The 17,853-nt window shown below is 55.6% G+C and overlaps 2 protein-coding genes across 2 annotated transcripts in view; one reads left to right on the forward strand and one right to left on the reverse strand.

Moving 5' to 3' along the window:
* The window catches only part of ATP6V0D1 (ATPase H+ transporting V0 subunit d1), a 50,671-nt gene extending 40,393 nt beyond the window's left edge, over positions 1-10,278 (forward strand). Inside the window, exons 3-8 of the mRNA XM_003799390.2 lie at positions 3,778-3,956; positions 5,257-5,336; positions 9,228-9,305; positions 9,437-9,613; positions 9,715-9,792; positions 9,905-10,278. Of these exons, the coding sequence (XP_003799438.1) occupies positions 3,778-3,956; positions 5,257-5,336; positions 9,228-9,305; positions 9,437-9,613; positions 9,715-9,792; positions 9,905-10,066 (754 nt within the window). The 3' untranslated portion in view covers positions 10,067-10,278. The remainder of the gene's footprint in view (positions 1-3,777; positions 3,957-5,256; positions 5,337-9,227; positions 9,306-9,436; positions 9,614-9,714; positions 9,793-9,904) is intronic.
* Positions 10,279-11,012: 734 nt separating this feature from the next.
* On the reverse strand, positions 11,013-15,924 carry HSD11B2 (hydroxysteroid 11-beta dehydrogenase 2). Its single transcript, XM_003799391.2, has 5 exons — positions 15,660-15,924; positions 12,748-12,960; positions 12,446-12,631; positions 12,160-12,297; positions 11,013-11,971 (listed from the first exon to the last, which is right to left on the reverse strand). Exons 1-5 carry the CDS (start codon positions 15,922-15,924, stop codon positions 11,556-11,558), a joined length of 1,218 nt encoding a protein of 405 aa, XP_003799439.1. The 3' UTR covers positions 11,013-11,555.
* Positions 15,925-17,853: the final 1,929 nt, after the last annotated feature.

Here is a 17,853-nt window from a genome sequence, read left to right on the forward strand (position 1 = left end):
AAAAAAAAAAAAAGAAAAGAAAAGAAAAGTGAGTTGCAGCTGACCTGTTCCCATTACTAGAGGAACAGCAGAAAGCCAGACCTCAGTGTCTTCCACAGAGCTCTTCTCTGAGGCACCTTCCTTGGGCCTGACTTGAGCCCTGCCCCCAACATAAACAGCTATTTTGAGTCATGGGCACAAGGAGGGGGAGCTTTAGAAAGAGGAAACTGACCCAACAGGTACATTGCATGGGTATATTGCACACTTCCTGGGTGAAGGACACTACAACCTGGACTTTAACCTTACAAAAGCAAACTATATAACCTAATTGTATGTACCCCCATTAAATAAATTAAATAAAAAGAGGAAACTGGCTTGAAAGGGGTCCCTCTGAGGAGACAAGACTAGGTGGGGTGTATAGAGCCAGGCATGGGAGTGCTGGCCATGGGGGATGTATGGACACTGGCCATGGGGTGCCTCTGCCTTCTGGTGTGCAGGGTTGGTGCTTGTCCTCTGAGCTTTGCCTGCTCTAACAATGGGGCTGGTGATGCTGGTGGTTATGGGATCACTTGGATAATATGGGCCTAAGGAATGTGCTTTTCTCCCTCTCTTTGTGCAGAAGGGCATGAGAGTATAAAAGGTCATCATTAATCTTGGGGGCAGGGTCTTTATGGCTTGTCTCAGGGAGCACTGTGGCTATAGTGGAGCTGAATGGGGCACAGTTGGAGTGTTGCTGGGTGGTATGTGTGTAGCATGAGTCCTGGGGTATGGTAGATTCTAGAGGCATCGGGGGCTGGGCACAGTGGCTCACACCTGTAATCTTAGCACTCTGGGAGGCTGAGGCAGGTAGATAGCTTGAGCTCATGAGTTTGAGACCAGTCTAAACAAAAGCGAGACCCCATCTCAACTAAGAATAGAAAAAAAAAAAAAAACAAACTGAGGCAAGATCACTTGAGCCCAAGAGTTGGAGGTTGTTGTGAGCTATGACGCCATAGCACTCTACCCAGGGTGACAGCTTGAGACTCTGTCTCAAAAAAAAACCCAAACAAACAAAAACGTAAAGGCATCAGGGGCCGGGGACATGTGCTGCCCAGGGTAGAAAAGATGTATGCTGGAGCTGGAGACCAAGGTTCCAAGTTCTGGCAGGCTCTCTCTAAGGTCCCTACACTGTGCCAGGACTGTGGGGTCGGGGACAGGAGGCTGTCCATTGGGCCTCTTGGCTTACAACTGCAAATGGGCCCTGCCTGAGGCCCTCGGTTTGAAAGGGGGGTGTGTGTGTGTCTGTCTCTTCTCTATACACATCCTGTGGCTGACCTTGCCAGATTGGGGGGTAGGAAGAGGGTAGCTGCCTGGCCCTGGGCCCAGGAGAGCAGAGGCCGAGCAGGGCGCCGAGCTGGGTGGGAGCTGGGGGAGTGTGAGGGTCATGCCAGGACAGGAGCAGAGCCTTCTGTTGCCTTCCTGGAGGGCTAGCCCTCCGAGATGAGGCCAGGGCTCTGGGCTGCTACCTCCCTCCTTTTCTTCCCTTGGTATTAGGGGCTACCTCCTACTAGGGTCTTCTTTGGACAGCCTCAGCACTGGGTGCTCAAGAGCCTGTCACAGGGCAGAGCTCTTGCTCTGGCCCACCCAGAATCTACGACAGGATCTGCGCTCAGTGCCCAACTCAGAACAGCAGCCTCCACCCCAGCTCTTATCCTCCCATGGGTGCTCCACCCTGGCCTTGGAGGACATTCCTCTGGGCCTCATTCAGCTCCCTGTACCCTGAGTTCATGACCGGTGACAGGCTGAAGGACATTTGTGGCCACTGCAGTCTGACTGTGCCTGGAGCCTTAGCCTTCTTCACTCCAACTGTACATAGGTGAATACAGAAGCCCCTTTGTGGCGGTATCTTTCTGTTTGGAGGCAGAGCCTTATTTTTTGCCAAGTCTGAACTAGACAATCCCACCCTTCCCCCTGCTCCACAGCCCCTTCTGCTGCCCACGTACCCTCCAGAGCTAGCCTTCTGCAGGACAGATCCTAGAGAAGTCTCAGCCTAGGGTGGACCTTAGCCCAGCCTCCTGTCAGGTCTCTGGGTCTCATCCAGACTGTCCTGGGTTGATGCCTAGCCCTAGCCTCAGCCCCTGAAGGAGACGGGTGGTTCTCTCTTCAGAGCAGGGCTGCGGGGCTGCCTGACCTGGGCCTTCATTCCAGAGTGGAGAGTGGGCTTCCCACTGGCTCTTCTCTGTCTTCTGTTTTTTTTTTTTTGAGACAGCCTCAAGCTGTTGCCTTGGATAGAGTGCCATGGTGTCACAGCTCACAGCAACCTCCAACTCCTGGGCTTAAGCGATTCTCTTGCCTCAGCCTCTCAAGTAGCTGGCGCCTGCCACAACACCTGGCTGTTTTGGGGTTGAAGTTGTCAATGTTGTTTGGCAGGCCCGGGCTGGATCTGAACTTACCAGCTCTGGTGTATGTGGCTGGCGTGTTAGCCGCTTGAACTGCAGGTGCCCAGCTATCTTCTCTATCTTCTCTGGATCTTCTCTCCACCCCACTCTGCAGCCTTTCCCTTCTCCCCTCTCCTTTTGTCCCCATCCAGGAGCCAGAGTGACCCTAGGGGATCACTTATTTTCTTACCTCCTGCTCATGGAATTCTAATGCTCAAAATGAAGTCAGGGCCCTCAACCTCCAGGCCCCAGCCTGCTGGCAGCCTTGCCCTGCTCGTTGCTGCACCTTCCTCTCCCTCTGCCAATCCTGACTGCACAGTTCCTCGAATTCATCCGTCACTCATTGCCTCTAGGCCTTTACACACTCTGTTCCCTCTTCCCATAACATGCTTTCATCTCATAGCTCTTTTATCTCACGGGCTCCTGGCCATCCTTACCCCGGGCTGGGCTGCATATCCCACCTCCTGTGCCCACCATTCCTGTGTCCTGTTTTCCCTTTTAAAGACAGAGTTTCATGCTGGGTGAGGTGGCTCATACCTGTAATCCCAGCACTTGGGAGGCTGAGGCAGGTAGATCGCCTGATCCTGAGCTCACACGTTTGAGACCAGCTTGAGCCAGAGTGAGACCTCATCTCTTAAAAAAAAATTAGCTGGGCATAGTGGCAGGTGCTTGTAGTCCCAGCTACTTGAGAGGCTCAGGCAAGAGAATCACTGGAGCTCAGGAGTTTGAGGTTGCTATGAGCTATGTCGCCACAGCACTCTACCCTGGGTGACAAAGAGACCCTGAGACTCAAAAAGAGTCTCACTCTGTTGCCCTGGGTAGAGTGCTGTGGCATCGTCATAACTCAAAGCAACCTCAAACTCTTGGGCTCAAGTGATCCTCCTGCCTCAGCCTCCCCAGTAGCTGGGACTGCAGGCACCTGCCACAGCGCCCAGCTGGTTTTTCTGTTTTTAGTAGAGATGGAGTCTTGCTCTTGCTGAGGCTGGTCTCAAACTCCTGAGCTCAAGTAATCCTCGGGTGGCAGCCTCCCAGAATGGTAGGATTACAGACGTGGGCCACCATGCCTGGCCCCTATGTCCTATTAGAACACCATTCACGCTGTTAAGTGGTTACCTGTGTCCCGATCTCTCATGGGGCATGAATCTCCCTCCCTCACTAGGGTGGGGCGGTGTCTATCCTGTGATCTTGCAGGTGGGGGTGTAAGCAACTTGGGCAGGGAAACAAGACATTTGGTGCTTATCTGTAGCACCCATGAGTCAGTGCACATTGTGAAGGGGCCAGTGGCCTGTGCAGGGGTGAGAGGGCAAGAGTGGGGTGCTATGCCAGGACTTCAAAGCCCCTCACCCTGATGGGCTACCCTGCTGTTGTCTGCCTCTTGCAGTTACAGCTACATGATCGACAATGTGATCCTGCTCATCACAGGCACGCTACACCAGCGCTCCATTGCTGAACTTGTGCCCAAATGCCACCCACTAGGCAGCTTTGAGCAGATGGAGGCCGTGAACATTGCTCAGACACCTGCCGAGCTCTACAATGCCATTTTGGTGGACACGCCCTTGGGTGAGCCGTTGTAGTGGTCATGGGAGATGGCCATAGGTATCAGCATCAGTGCATCAGTGCAGGGGTTTGTGGGCCCCTGGAGGCAGGGGGAAAGTAAGACCTGCTTACCTTTGTCTTCTCTACTTCCTCCTGCCATTCTCTCTCCCTTCTTTTGCTCTTTTCCTGCTGTTTTTGCTGGCCAGGCAGGCTACCCCACAGCCTGACTCAGACCGTCTAACTTTGAGACAGTCTGATTTCTCAGAATGCAAAGGAGGGTTGAGCTCATGGAGTGGAGAGAGAAAGAAGCCCAAGTCCCTTAGAGTCCTGGAAGCTTGGACAGACTGTGGCCCCAAGCTAGAGCCTGAGCAGAGCCAGAGCAGCTGGCTGCCTATGAGGCAGAGGAGGGAAGCAAACAGCTTCACTTGCTTCCACCAAGCAGGTCCCAGGGGCCAGGTCAGACAGTGTCCAGCAGGATGCAGGGTCCATATCAGAGGCCAAGCAAGGAGAGAGAAGAATCAGGAGCTTCCTGCAGGGCTCTGCCTAGGAGGTGGAGGAGAAGACATTAAGGCCATAACTAGCTAGTTTCCTTATAGCAGGGGTCTTGGGCTCTGGAGCACCACCTCCAGAAAGCCACCGTGGTTGAACCACAGGGTACAAAGCTACACTAGGTTCTGCTGACCTTGTCTGCTGTAGACTCTCCCAACAACTTGGAGCTAGTTTTGGACTATTGGTGGCTTCTTCAGTTTCTGATCTTTAAAAATGAGACAGACCAATGAGTCTTCAGACCCTCCTAGGGGATAGGCATGCTCTGTCCTGCTCTGGCCTCCAGCCCCCTGAGTCACTGGTCCATGCCCACCGAGTTGTTAAACTCATACTTGTCCTAAGGAGAAGGAGGTTGGTTTTCCAAATGTGGGCGCCAGGCCTTCCTGGGGAATGTAGAGAAGTAGGCGGTCAGGCCCTGAATCCACAGCTGCCCCTTGAGAAGGGAGGATGTCATGGCCTCTTATGCAAGCCTGTCTTTGGCATGATCTGAGCTTGGGTCTGCCCCAGCAACGATTAGATCATGTTATGGCTAGCTGCCTCCTTTATAAATCAATTTTAGGAGCAAGGAGGCAGGAGAAGCTCAGGTCAGTGTACATTGCCCAGAGTATTGCTTCTGCTACTTCCAAGGCAACAGCCCAGGCTGGGTTGGGGACCCCCAGAACCTAGCCCAATGGGCCTGTGGCAGAGGTCCTCTGTGCCCTGTAAGGCAGTTGAACATCAGCAGAGCTCTCGCCGAGGCCATTTGCCCACCCCTCACACTCGTGTCTTTCCTCCCCAGCGGCTTTTTTCCAGGATTGCATTTCAGAGCAGGACCTTGATGAGATGAACATCGAGATTATCCGCAACACACTCTACAAGGTATTACCCTGTGTGAGTTTGGGGGTTGGCTGCCAGCGGGCTGGGCTGTGGGGTAAGGTGGGATGGTGATCTGTGTGAGGTGTGGGGTCAGGATGTAGCTACATCAGGCTCCTGTCTCAGAGGCTTATCTGTTCCCTCTCTGGTCCTGTGATGGGTGCAAGGCTGCATGGAACAGGTTCTGTATCCCACAGTGCCTGCAGCAGGCTTAGATAAGATCAGCAGGAGTGGCTGGTGCTCTACCGCTTGTCCTGTTAGAGCTGGCTCCTGGTCTGCCGCGCCCCTAACATCCAGAAGGGTCATGGGCCACCACTCAGGCCATAGCCTGGGGCCCATCTTATCTGGGCTGTTACCAACAAGGATACGCACTTGAGCAAAGGCAACAGTGTGCTCAGTTACGGTGGTGGGAGGGACTCAGCCAGGCATCGCCAGGTCCTCATATCCCTTTCAGGTCCCCATACTTAGAGCCAGTGCCATTTCCCACTTCTTCATCCTCTACCCACCTTCTGCTTTTTTTATTTAAAAAAAATTTTTTTTAAGACAGCGTCTCACTTTGTCACCCTTGGTAGAGTGCCGTGGCATCACAGCTGACAGCAACCTCAAATTCTTGGGCTTAAGTGATTCTTCTGCCTCAGCCTCCCAAGTAGCTGGGACTACATTGTTTGGCAGGCCCAGGCTGGGTTCAAACCCGCTAGCCCCAGTGTATGTGGCTGGTGCCCTAGCCACTAAGCTATAGGTGCCAAGCCCCCGCCTTCTGCTTCTCACGGGGCTATAGCATAGATGGGGTAACCCCTGAGAATAGAGATTGGGCTGGAAATTTCTGGGTCAACACTGCCCTGGCCCAAAGAGATCAAGAGCTGGGGACCAGTTAGTGACATTTGGGACAGACTGAGCTCTGGCTGCAGTGAGGTCCTGGGCTGTGGTGTCAGGACCCCGTTGGGCTGTCATCAGGAACAGGGAACAGCAGGCCCATATGGGGGCTAAGGATGGCAGTGGCCAAGGGACTTGCCAACCTAACCCTCAATAAAGGTCCTCACCAGCCCTACTTAGAGCTAGCAGGCTGACACGTGGCTACAGGCTGAGCCCAGGTCCTTTGTTCTTTCTGCAGGGGCCTAGGCTAGACCACAGTGAGGGTCTGGTGGTAGATGAGGAGCCTGCCTGAAATTACAATGGTGTAGGCAGGGGACCAGCACATGCAGAAGGAAATCATAGAGTATGGGCCAAGTGGCAGGCAGTTTGCTGTGAAATTGATGATTCTAGATGGACAGTAGGAGAGCAGTCTGGAAGAAGAGGTCAGCAGAGGATCAAGTTACCCAGGGCCTTGAATGGTGGCTAGAAGTTTGAACTTTAACCTGTGGGCAGGGTCAGCCAACAGAGGTTTCCTGCAGAGTATGTGCAGAAAGCTCTTTCTGGGCTCGGCGCCTGTGGCTCAAGCGGCTAGGGCGCCAGCCACGTACACCTAAGGAGGCGGGTTCAAATCCCCAGCCTGGGCCCGCCAAACAACAATGATGGCTGCAACCAAAAAATGGCCAGGCGTTGTGGCGGGCGCCTGTAGTCCCAGCTACTTGGGAGGCTGAGGCAGGAGACTCGCTTGAGCCCAGGAGTTGGAGGTTGCTGTGAGCTGTGATGCCACGGCACTCTACCCAGGGGGACAGCTTGAGGCTCCGTCTCAAAAAAAAAAAAAAAAGAAAGCTCTTTCTGGCTGTAATGTGGAGGGCAGATTAAGGAGGATAAGACCACAGGTAGGAGGTTTGTCAACTTCTTTAATCCTCAGGATCACCCCAGCAGCTGGGGTAGGCATCATCTCCATTTGTAAAACGAGGAAACTGAGGGCTCAGAGAAGTGGGTGGGTTGTCTAAGGCCAATTAGTAAGTCACTAGGAGCACCAGGGATCACACCTCACTCAGCCTGTTTGCTAAAGCAAGTGTTCTCAGCTATCCCACTAATAGGAAGCAGGCCAGCCAGTCAGTCTCGAGACAGAGAGAGAGAGAGAGAGAGAGAGAGAGGAGTTTGTATATGTAGTGTGTATATGCGACTCCTAGTATTCCTGCCTGCCTAGCTGGCCCATTGCCGGGTTCCCTGCCCTGAGACCGGGTGAGGGGTGGGGCTGTCCCCCCAGCCTTCCACACCCTCACCGGGCCTGACTGGTTCTAGCTGGAGTCACTGGTGAGGGCTGCCTGGGCACCAGCTCATAAACACCAGCCCAAATGCTATGGGCCTTGTGCCAGGACCGTCCGCCCGTCAGGCAATGTCCCAGCTCGGTGGCCACAGATGGGAGATTAGGTGGACCCTCAGCTGCCCTGTAGGTCAGAACTATAGGCAGCTGGTGCAGCAGCCATGGCCTGGCAGACTGCAGGGGACAGGATGGGGGTGGGGAGGTGACCTTGATACCTGGGCTTTTGAGGTCTTGCCAGTTTCTTTTACTGCCCCTAGCCTCCAGAGAAGCGTCTGGGCCTGTCCCAGAAGCCTCCCTGACCCTGGGGTCAGCCTCTCCAAGGATTGCTGTACTTGACTAAGCAAATGGCTGGGCAGCAGGGCAGGGAGCCCAAGACCTGGCTAATGGCTTCCCCCACAGATAGCAACTGTAGGCCCACCAGGGCAAGCCTCTGGATTTTGGCACAGCCAGGTTGTCTGGCCACATAGAACAGGTGGCCATGGACAGACTCCTAGAGGGACTGAAAGGTACCACCAATCTGTCTCTGTCACCCAGGCCTTCTGATTCCTGGGATCTTCTGTGCTGGGGTCCATCCCCCGTCCCAGGCTTCTTGTTCCCTGACCTGTCTTAGATTTTTGTTTCCTTTGATCCCAGTGGTCACCCTTAGGCCTTACCCTGAGCCCAGCTTGCTCAGTGTTGCTGGTCAGGCCTGGCCTGGACTCACGGACTCCTGGAACTCACCTCTGTTAGAATAGCAGAGCCTAAGAGCCCAAGTGAGCTGGTGGGTGGTGAAAAGGTCTTCACACATTGGAGGTGACCTCAGCATGGAAAGCTTACTCTGCCTCCCAGCCCTTGCCCCCAACTCAGAAGAATAGTCTCTAACTTGTGGAGCCAGTCTCTGTGTGCCACCAGATGGGATCTGTGGGGTCTAAGTGAAAGGTGCCCATTGTAAGGGAGCTACCCTCAGGTCATATAAGACCATTCACCTTCCTTGGCATGGAGAAGTGAAGGTGTGGGGAAGGAAGGCTGGTTTTGTGAGTGTTGGGAGGGACCTGGGGTGTAGGCTGACCTGTCCTTTCCTCATACCCAGCAGATCCAATTTTCCTGGGCAGGAAGTGCTTGTTCCCACTGCCAGCCCATGTGCCCCACCATTGCACTGTGACACTGACGTCTGTGTAGGCAATAACCATCCCTCAGCAGGAACTGGCCTGACAATTTGGCTCCTGCTGTGTGATGCCTAGGGCCTGCCTGGGAGATGGGAGGAAGTGGTGTTCTGTAAGGTAGGCTAGAAAGGGCTGGGGGCACCCTCTCCAGGCCATCTCTGTGAACTCTTAGCCCATGGATACCTGGCTTTCTAAGGTTGAGGAAGGAGAGTTTGGGGAAAGATTTGGGGGAAAAGAAGGCAGGACAGCAGGGGGAAGACAGAAGCCCCCTCTGAGTCTGGTCCTCTGTGGGATGAGTGGGTAGGGATACTGCACCCTAAAGCAGACAGTCAGCTGGACCCTATCCTGTCACTCCTAGGTAGAAGGGAGCAGGCAACTGCAGCATGGCTGAGAAACAGTTGGAATTTGGGGTGTTTCAGGGGCTTTGCCATTAGGGCTGCCCTGGACAATGGGTGTGCTATTTGTCCCCACCAGGAAAGGGGCTGGGAAGGGAAGGATGTCCCCTGTGAGGGGGAGGCCTAGCAAGCCCTCCTCAGTTTCCCTGCCTGTGCTGAACAAGCTCCATGCTCTGCATAGGCCTACCTGGAGTCCTTCTACAAGTTCTGCTCCCTACTGGGTGGGACCACAGCAGACGCCATGTGCCCCATCCTGGAGGTGAGTGCCTGCCCACTCCCCTGCCTCCTGGTGCTTGTTAGCCCTGGCCTGGGGGAAGCCCTGCCAACTGACTGGCTACTGCCTCCCTTATCCTTCTTCTTTCCTTGCCTGTGTACCGACCGGCCTCACAGTTTGAAGCAGACCGCCGCGCCTTCATCATCACCATCAACTCTTTCGGCACAGAACTTTCCAAGGAGGACCGTGCCAAGCTCTTTCCTCACTGCGGGCGGCTCTACCCTGAGGGCCTGGCTCAGCTGGCTCGGGCTGATGACTATGAGCAGGTCAAGAATGTGGCTGATTACTACCCGGTGAGTGCCCTGGCTAGTAGGATGGTGGGTGGGCAAGTTGGCATCATGCTACCCCCACCCAGCACCCACTTGCTCATGCATCCCACCATTTCCCTGGCCAGGAGTACAAGCTGCTCTTTGAGGGTGCAGGCAGCAACCCTGGAGACAAGACCCTAGAGGACCGATTCTTTGAGCACGAGGTTAGTACATGGTTCTTGCAGGGCCTGTTCATTGAATGGAGGAGTTGATAGCTTAGGCCCAACCCTGTGGCCCTGGCCACCAGTACATCACATCTGTGTCTTTCCCCTGCAGGTGAAGCTGAACAAGTTGGCCTTCCTGAACCAGTTCCACTTTGGTGTCTTCTATGCCTTTGTGAAGCTCAAGGAACAGGAGTGTCGCAACATCGTGTGGATTGCTGAGTGTATCGCCCAGCGCCACCGCGCCAAGATCGACAACTACATCCCTATCTTCTAGCATTCTGTCCCAAGGCTCCCAAGTGCACTGTGTGTGTCTGTGTGGTCTGTGATGAAGCCCATGGCTCACCTGCCTGCCCTAAGGGGTAGCACACTGTCCTAGTGACTGCCCAGCTTCCCTGGCCCTCTCTGAGACTGCTCTTAGGCCTGAAAAGGAGCTGGGCACCTGTTTCCCCCCACCAAGGATGGACCAAGACCTTCTCCAGAGAAAGGAGGCGCCCCTCAGCCCTATGTTTACAGCTGCTGATGTGTCTGAGAAGCATGTGGTCACTTTCATGTCCCTCCCTAACCTGAGAATCCCTGGGGGCAGAGATGAGCCTCCTCTCATCTCTGTGGGTCACTCTCAGAGCTAGGCCCGTGGAAAGGATAGAGTGTGTGTGTCCTTGGGGTGAATGGAAGTAGCTCTGCCCCTCTGAGACAATAAAACTTCCCTCTCTAAGCCTGGCTATCCGCTGCCTCCTTTGGGCCCTAATACCCTCTCAGACTCCTGACTTCCCCCCATGACCCTGCCCTTGCTGAGTCACCCCTGCTGAAACCTTCTACCTCCCTCACTGTCAGCAGCTTGGATTCCTTTAGCAGGGGTAGGGGAGTTGGGGGTGTCACTGAAAGATAGCCCTTCTTCTGCTGGAGGCTCAGACACAGACACAGGCCTGGGGAGTTGGGTCCTGGCTTTGGAGGTCTATCTCCCGAGATGTTTTATTGAGCCTTATAACTCCTGGGGTTCAGGGTCATTACCCCCTTTTCTCCATGAGAACTCAGATCTTGGGATAAATGATTTGTTTAATGTCAGTGGAGGGGGGTATAAATCACAGAGACTACTGAAAGGGCCTAGTTAGGTCAGTGCCCCAACCTCCATGCGGAACCCCAGGAGTTCCCAACTTCTGTCATACAGCCACACCCAGCCAACCTAGTAGTTACCCTCTCCAAGCATAGCATCTGTACCACTCTAGGAGAAATAAAGTTTGTCTTTATTTAAAAAGTGACAATTGGGAAGTGTAGGGTATATAGCTTCCCTGTGGCTTGAGGGGCTTGGGAGTGGGTAGTTGGGGCCTGAATTCTTGAGCCAGTCAAGAGACAGTTGGGATTCACCCTTCAATTGCAGCACTGAGGCACTGGTGCCAAGGAACAATCCTCAGGGGGTCCCAACCCACATGATCACTCCTTAATTTGCAGAGGTACTATCTGCAGGGTCCTGTCACAGGCTACAGTGAAGTCTTGCACTAAATTGCCCTTAGAAAACTGAGTTTTCTAAGCTTCAGGGTAAAGCACTGTGCCCAGGAGGGTCTGTGGGCTCACGAAGCAGTGGACAGGCCCCAAGGCTCACAGGAAAACCTCAGCCTCACTGGGCCTGGACTAGGCAGCGGCAGTAGGGTGCTGGGGTTCTTTAGGCCAAGCTCTAGGGCAGACATGGGGGTCATAATGCCCAGTGGAGGACCAGGGGCTCCTGGAGCCTCCTGTGCTCAAGTGGCTGGGCCATATGTGCACATGGCTCACCGAGCCACTGTTGGGGAAGGGCCTGGGCTTGGGTTTGGGTCCTGGGCTGCGTCCTGGGCAGAGTTAGGGCCAGGCTGGCCAGGCTGCAGTGCCCTAGGCAGACAGTGGCTGATGAAGAAGGTCTGCAGGAAGCGGCGCCGCAGGCCCTCAGGCAGGTAGTGGTGGATGAAGTACATGAGCCCCGTGCCACGGCCTGGGTAATATCGGAGGCGCGGCCGAGCTGCCAGCAGTGCATCTGTGATGGCATCTACAACCGGGTTGAGGTCAGGCACTGCCATGCGTAGTGAGTTCAGGAACTGCCTATGCAAGTGCTCAATGTAGTCCTCGCCATAGGCCTGCAGCAACTCTCGGGGCAGGCTGGTCAGCAGCAATTGCTTGCGCCGCTCCCACTGGCCCACGTTTGTCACAGACTCTGGAGAAGGGGTGGCAAGGTCATACTGGGGTCAGCTAAGAGAACTATGTATGCCTCCAGTCAAAGCCACACTCCTAGCCAAAGCCATGCTCATTCCCCAGCCCTGCCCCTGCCCCCATAAAACCATGCTTACCCCCCATTTCTCAGCCCCAAGCTCCATGAATGCCCTACCCCTAGCCCAGACTCACCTGTCTTGAAGCAGCCAGGCTGGATGACGCTGACCTTGACCCCCCAGGGAAGGAGTTCACAGCTGAATGTGTCCATGAGCAGCGCTATGGCCGCCTTAGAGGTCCCATAGGCTCCCAAGCACGGATAAGGCATATCTCCTGGGGATACATTAAGGGTAGGGTAGCTCAGCTTTGGCAAGGGGCTCCCTGAGCAATCCTCCACCACTCTCTGGCACAGGAACAGGGGCTTCCCTAACCCTCCTCTGCTGCATAGCAGCTCCTTTTCCCAATGGGGGAGGGTACATACCTGCTGGGCTGCCCACAGTCACGATGCGACCCCTTGAGCGGCGCAGCAGGGGCAGGAGGCCCTTGGTCAGCTCCAGTGCACCAAAGAAGTTCACCTCCATACAGCTGCGGAATGTGGCCACTGGAGACAGCTCCACATCGGCCACCACTTCATTGTGACCCGCATTGTTGACCAGGCCCCATAGACCTGGGGTCACACAGCAGGAAAAGGAAGCCTCAGGTCAGCCCAGCAGCAAAACTCCAGTCCCTGACCCCTTCCATCTGCCTGGCCACACCCTTGCCTGATAGAGACTTGACACTGACCTGTGCTGGTGGTGTGGGCCTTGGTGAACTCCAGCACGCGGCTAATGTCTGCTGGCTTGGTTAGGTCCATCTGCAGCAACTTTAGGCGAGGGGAACAGCAGGCGCGCAGCTCTAGGGCACCGGGGCCATTCAACTCCAACACAGTGGCCAGCACCGTGAAGCCCATGGAGTCCAGTTTCTTGGCTGTCTCCTTGCCAAAACCAGAGTCACAACCTGGCCAGGCCAGGGCAGTCAGTAAACTCTATCCTGAGAAAACCCCAGAATCACCAGGGTCTAGATGGGATCTAGGTCTCTGGATGCACACTCTACTAGCAGTTAACAGCCCTAACTCCATCTTCTCTAGGTCCATCCCTGGCTTTGCCCCTCTACCTGAACCTGAGCAGCAATTCTGTGTCATCTTCCTGATTCCCCATAGCTACCCCATCAAATATGGCCTATGACCCCCACTTTATAGAAGAGGAAACTGAGGTCTGGTAATGCTAAGGTGCTTGCCAAAATCAGAGTGAGGTCAGGACTATCCCAGACTGGCATTACGTGAACTCCCAGCACTGATATCCAGAGCTCACAGCTATTAGTGCACAGTCTCCCTCCCTTTCTAGTGGACACTGAAGCAGCCCACTTTCCAGTCCTGTTGCTTCTTGCCCCCTTGAATCCACTCTCTACCTAAGCAGCCAGAAGGATCTTTCCAAAAATGACTATCACTCTGTGGCTAAAAATCTTTCCAAGGCTGCCTGCCGTCTTCAGGATGAAGCCCAAGCTTTCTGGTACAGCACTGTGCAGCCTGTACAGCCTGAGTCCCTCCTTTCCCATCCTCAACACCCACTACTCTTGTTCCAGGGTGTAGCAAGCTGGAAGCCCTCTCCACTTCACCCCTGACCCTCCTCCTTTGGCATTCCAATCAGTGGTAACAGTAGGGTGTTTTCTGAGCCCCAAACCACTTGCCCCAGGAGAGGGACCATGATGAGTGGAGAAGACATACATTTGAATCTCTTCCCACACCCTCCGAGTGTGATCTGAGGTTGGTTATCACTCTTAGAGGCTTAATTTCCTGTCTTTGGTGTGCAGAGAGAACCACCAGAAGGAAGAGCCAGTGTAGGAGTCTGTGATACTGGGAGACCTTGCTTCCTAGATTGTTTCCATTTGGAGGGAGAGCCATTGAGGAAGGAGGTTCTCAGAAGCTCGCCCCCCCCATCCCTGGTGGTCCTGCCCAACAGAAGCTCAAAGCGGCTTTGCTTCCCCACTTCTGAAGGACTCAGCACTCCTTCCCATCCCAGCCCTGCCCCTCTACCAATGCAGAGAACAAAGCTGTGGGGCAAGGGGGTTCAAGCTGGGTTTTGTGTGCTGGGGGCTGCCAGCCAGGCCAAGCGGTCCTTCCCTGGCTAGCCTGGCTGGAGAAGAGGCGTGAGCTTCTGTGTGTGCATTTGCCCCTCCTGCTTTCCAAACCAGACAGGCGCTCCCAAGGGAATCTAAGGCCTCCCAGAGCCTTAATTCTGTGATCCCAACATAGTCACCCACAGTTTGCATGCCCTCTTTTTCACCTGCACACATTCAGATATATGTATATACCTCTAACCTGCATGGATGTTCTTTCACAGGCTGAATGCCTACCAATGTCAGTGCACAGATGTATACAGGCATGCACACAGGCACCCAGCCTCGCAACCCAAACCCCTTGTGCTACCCCCACCCTACCCTGCCCTGCTTCATCAGTCTGGCTTCTTACCTGACATTCAAACATTCAAAGCCCCTCCCAAACACTCAACCTCATATCCCACAACACTCCCCACAGCACACTGAGTGTCCCCTACTCAGGCCATGCATATTTCTGCTTTAAGCCTTTGTCCCACAACCTTTCTCTGATCCAAGATACCTTTCATACTCCATCTATCTCCACTCATCTTCTGAGGCCCAGATCATGGATTTTCTCCACTGAGAAGTTCTCCCAGGGGCCAATCTGATCATGCAGGGCCCCCTACTGGACCAAGGTCTCTGAGAAGCCAGCTTTATGGCTGTCTCCAGCCCAGGCCCAGTGTAAGGACAGAGCCCAGAGAACCTGTCCAAACCTAGGGGGTTTTGGGAAGAGACTAGGCTGACACCTCCCCGCCCCGGCAATAGAACCTAGCTTTCTCCCCCTCCCCACTTCCAGCTGGGCCTCCAGCCTCCCTTTCCCTTCCCTCACTCTGGTGACAGATTTATTCCCTGCGTTAGACAAAGGAGCTCAGCCAGGCACCCAAAGCACCTGAGGCCAGCTCTCCAACATCTCCTTCCTGGGCACTGAGGACCAGGAGAGATGGGGGATGGGATGCCGGCTGCAGACTCTGGACTGCTATCTCAGCAGTTTGGTGGTTGGTGGCTGGACCTGGGAGGCAGCTGAATGTCCAGCTGCCCTGTATGGTGACCTCAAGCTCTTCTGAACTCAGAGAATCCCAGCCAGCAGGCAGCAGCTCCCCATCTAAGTTTTTTCCTCTGGCCCAGGGAATAAGAGATGGGGTGTCCCACGTGGAGATGTCAAATAGAGTTCAAAGGGTGACTATCCTCCCTTCTCAAGCCCTATTAAGTCCTTCAGAGCACTGTCCCCTGCCCCAAGACTGCTTGCTTTCTTGGGGAGGAGCACTGTATTAACTCCCAAACTCCAGGAGGCTCCCCCTTTCTCAGCTACCTTTCCTTTGCACACCTGACCAATCTCTGCTTTACTTTCCCTCCAACACTCCTAGCAGCAGCAGGTTGTTAACCCGGACTTGGGAAGGTGCCCGGCGCTCCTTACTTGGCTCGCTCCCTGCACCCGGGGGAGGAAAAAATATCCCATTCCTACGCTGGGGAACCCGCTTTGGCAGTGCCCATGGGGAGTCCTCTGAGTGTCCAATACCGCCCGCGAGCCGGGGGCCCCCGCGCTCCGCGCCCTGCGCACTCACCGGTGATGAGCACCGCGCGAGTGGCCACCGGCAGGCGCGGCGGGCGCGCCAGGCGGGACAAAGCGATCCAACCAGCGGCGGCCAGCACGGCGAGTGCAGCCGGCGGGGGCAGCAGGCGCTGGCACAGCCAGTCGAGCACGGCCAGCAACGCCAGCGCCGCCAGCAGCGGGCGGCCCAGACGCAGGTCTGCACGAAGCAGCTGCAGCAGTGCGCGGGCAGCCACGAGCAGCCAGGCGCCGCCCGACGGCCAAGGCCAGCGCTCCATGGCGGCCGGGCCGGTCTGGGGCGGGGCGGGGCGGGGGCCGGGCTGGGGAGTAGAAAGAGACTGGGGCCGGGATGCGGGGTGCAGGGGAACACCAGCCTGGGACGGGAAGGATATTCGCTTTCTCTGCTCGCCCTCGGGCAGAGCTTATAAAGAGCGCCTGGGGGGCGGGGGCGAGGGCGTGGTGGGGGCGTGGTCTGACTCCATTTCTCTCTGGGCACCCCCAGCTGGGCAGGTGGCCCCCCTCGCCCGCCCCTCCCCCTGAGCCAGATCCGCTCGGGAAGAAGCCGGAACAAAGTCCCAAAGTTGTTGCGCTAGGAGAAGCCAACAGGGCTGGGGAAAGGGCCAGTCTGTCCGGCCCCAGTGCCCTGCCTCCGCTCACCCTTGCGCCCCCGCCCACGCGCCCAGGGCCGCGAAGCCGCCGCTCTCAAGTGAGCACATGTAGCTCACACTTGCTCGGGACACCTGAGGACACACACAACCTGCATCCGGGCGCCCTACACTACCGGAACACCGCAGGAAAGCAGCCCGCCCTCGCTCTGTCGCCGCTGCCGCCGTCGCCCGCACAAGCGCCGCACTCCCACGCGGTGCGCGGCCGCAGGGCCCTGGCATACACATCCTAAGGCGCGCTCACCTCTGAGCAGCTCTTGGCCAAGAAATCCGCCTGGGGCAGAGGCAGGAGGCTGTCTGGTGACCTCCTGGGTTCTTGAGAGTCTCTGCTCCACCTTTCCCCTTAGCCCTGGGAATGATATATACAACCCCACCTCCTGCCACACAAATGTATGTGTGTGGGGTCGGAGCAGGGAGTCGGCTAGGTTTCCCATTACCTCTGGCCAACCTCTCACCTCAAGAGCCAGGTCAATGGGGACACCTGGAAATCAGGGAAGGCAGCCTCAAAGGCCTTTCTCCCCTGAATCCCCAGGGGATAAAATAAGTGGTGAATGTGGGTACATTTTTCTGCCTGTGAAGGTCCGCATTTGTGTGTGGCCCAGCGGCTCCCCACCCTGCCCACCCCCATGTCTGGCACCCTGTGTCTAGCATCCATGCCATGGCTCTGCCAGGCACTAGGAATTGCTGCCAGTGCCTGACTGCCAGACTCTGTGCTGAGGGGAGTAGGTGCAGCCATGGCAGAGGGGTCCTTGCTTTCTGTGGGCCTCCAGCCCTTGCCCCAGCACCTCACCTCTGCCCTTTCTAGGTCATGGCAGGTCATGGCAGGTCATGACTCTTTTGCACACCTCCCAGCCCTATAGAAACTACCCATTCTCTTTCTTAGGTGCCCATTCTCTGTGCCAGAGCTACATGGCAATGCCTCCTTCAAAGCCTTCTCTGCCACCCAGGCTTGGCACCTAAGCCAAGGTGGACCAGGGAAATCTAAGGGAGGGGGGCTGGGAGCTGAACTTAAGGAGAGAGACTGGGTGGAAGATCCATCTCGTACCTAGAGCCACTCCTGTGCCTTCACCTATACCCCCTCCTGTAGTATGGATGACAGGCTGGCCTCCACCCTGGGAAGCAGGACTTGCCCGAGGAGCATGTGTGTGCCTGACCTTGAGTACATGACCTTGTGTGCCTGTGTTTGTATGCATTCGTGTGCATGGGGCTCCATGGCTTGGCCACGCCATTTAGTTGTGTTCCCTATGCCGTGACCCTGTGTGTGCATGTGAGTACATCTGTGTGTGTTTCTGGTAGTTCTCTCTTTCAGTCTGGGTCATCCTGCCTTTAGAAACTCAGAGCAACATTACTTTTCCAAAGTCAGACTCCTGTCACCCTCAATGTATGGCCCAAGCTTAAGGGTAGGCACAGTGCCCTTGGCTTGGCTTCCTGACTTGGGTTCAAGAGCCTGGAATGGATGGACTCCCCCCTCCTCCCCAGCTCTAGCCACTGAACACTGGCCCATCTCAGGCTTTCACTTGGGGCTGGGGAGGAGGTAGAAGA

Source organism: Otolemur garnettii, unplaced genomic scaffold (assembly GCF_000181295.1).
Source record: "Otolemur garnettii isolate 467f Iridium unplaced genomic scaffold, OtoGar3 scaffold00151, whole genome shotgun sequence".
NCBI classification, from domain to species: Eukaryota; Metazoa; Chordata; class Mammalia; order Primates; family Galagidae; genus Otolemur; species Otolemur garnettii.

Excerpts from the sequence above, each read along its gene's own strand:
- HSD11B2 (XM_003799391.2), bottom strand. The coding sequence starts at position 15,924 with ATGGAGCGCTGGCCTTGGCCGTCGGGCGGCGCCTGGCTGCTCGTGGCT. Across the intron at positions 12,632-12,747 it reads GGCCCACACCACCAGCACAG|GTCTATGGGGCCTGGTCAAC; the intron begins GTCAGTGTCAAG and ends GTGTGACCCCAG. Across the intron at positions 11,972-12,159 it reads GCCTGGCTGCTTCAAGACAG|AGTCTGTGACAAACGTGGGC; the intron begins GTGAGTCTGGGC and ends CCCCTTCTCCAG.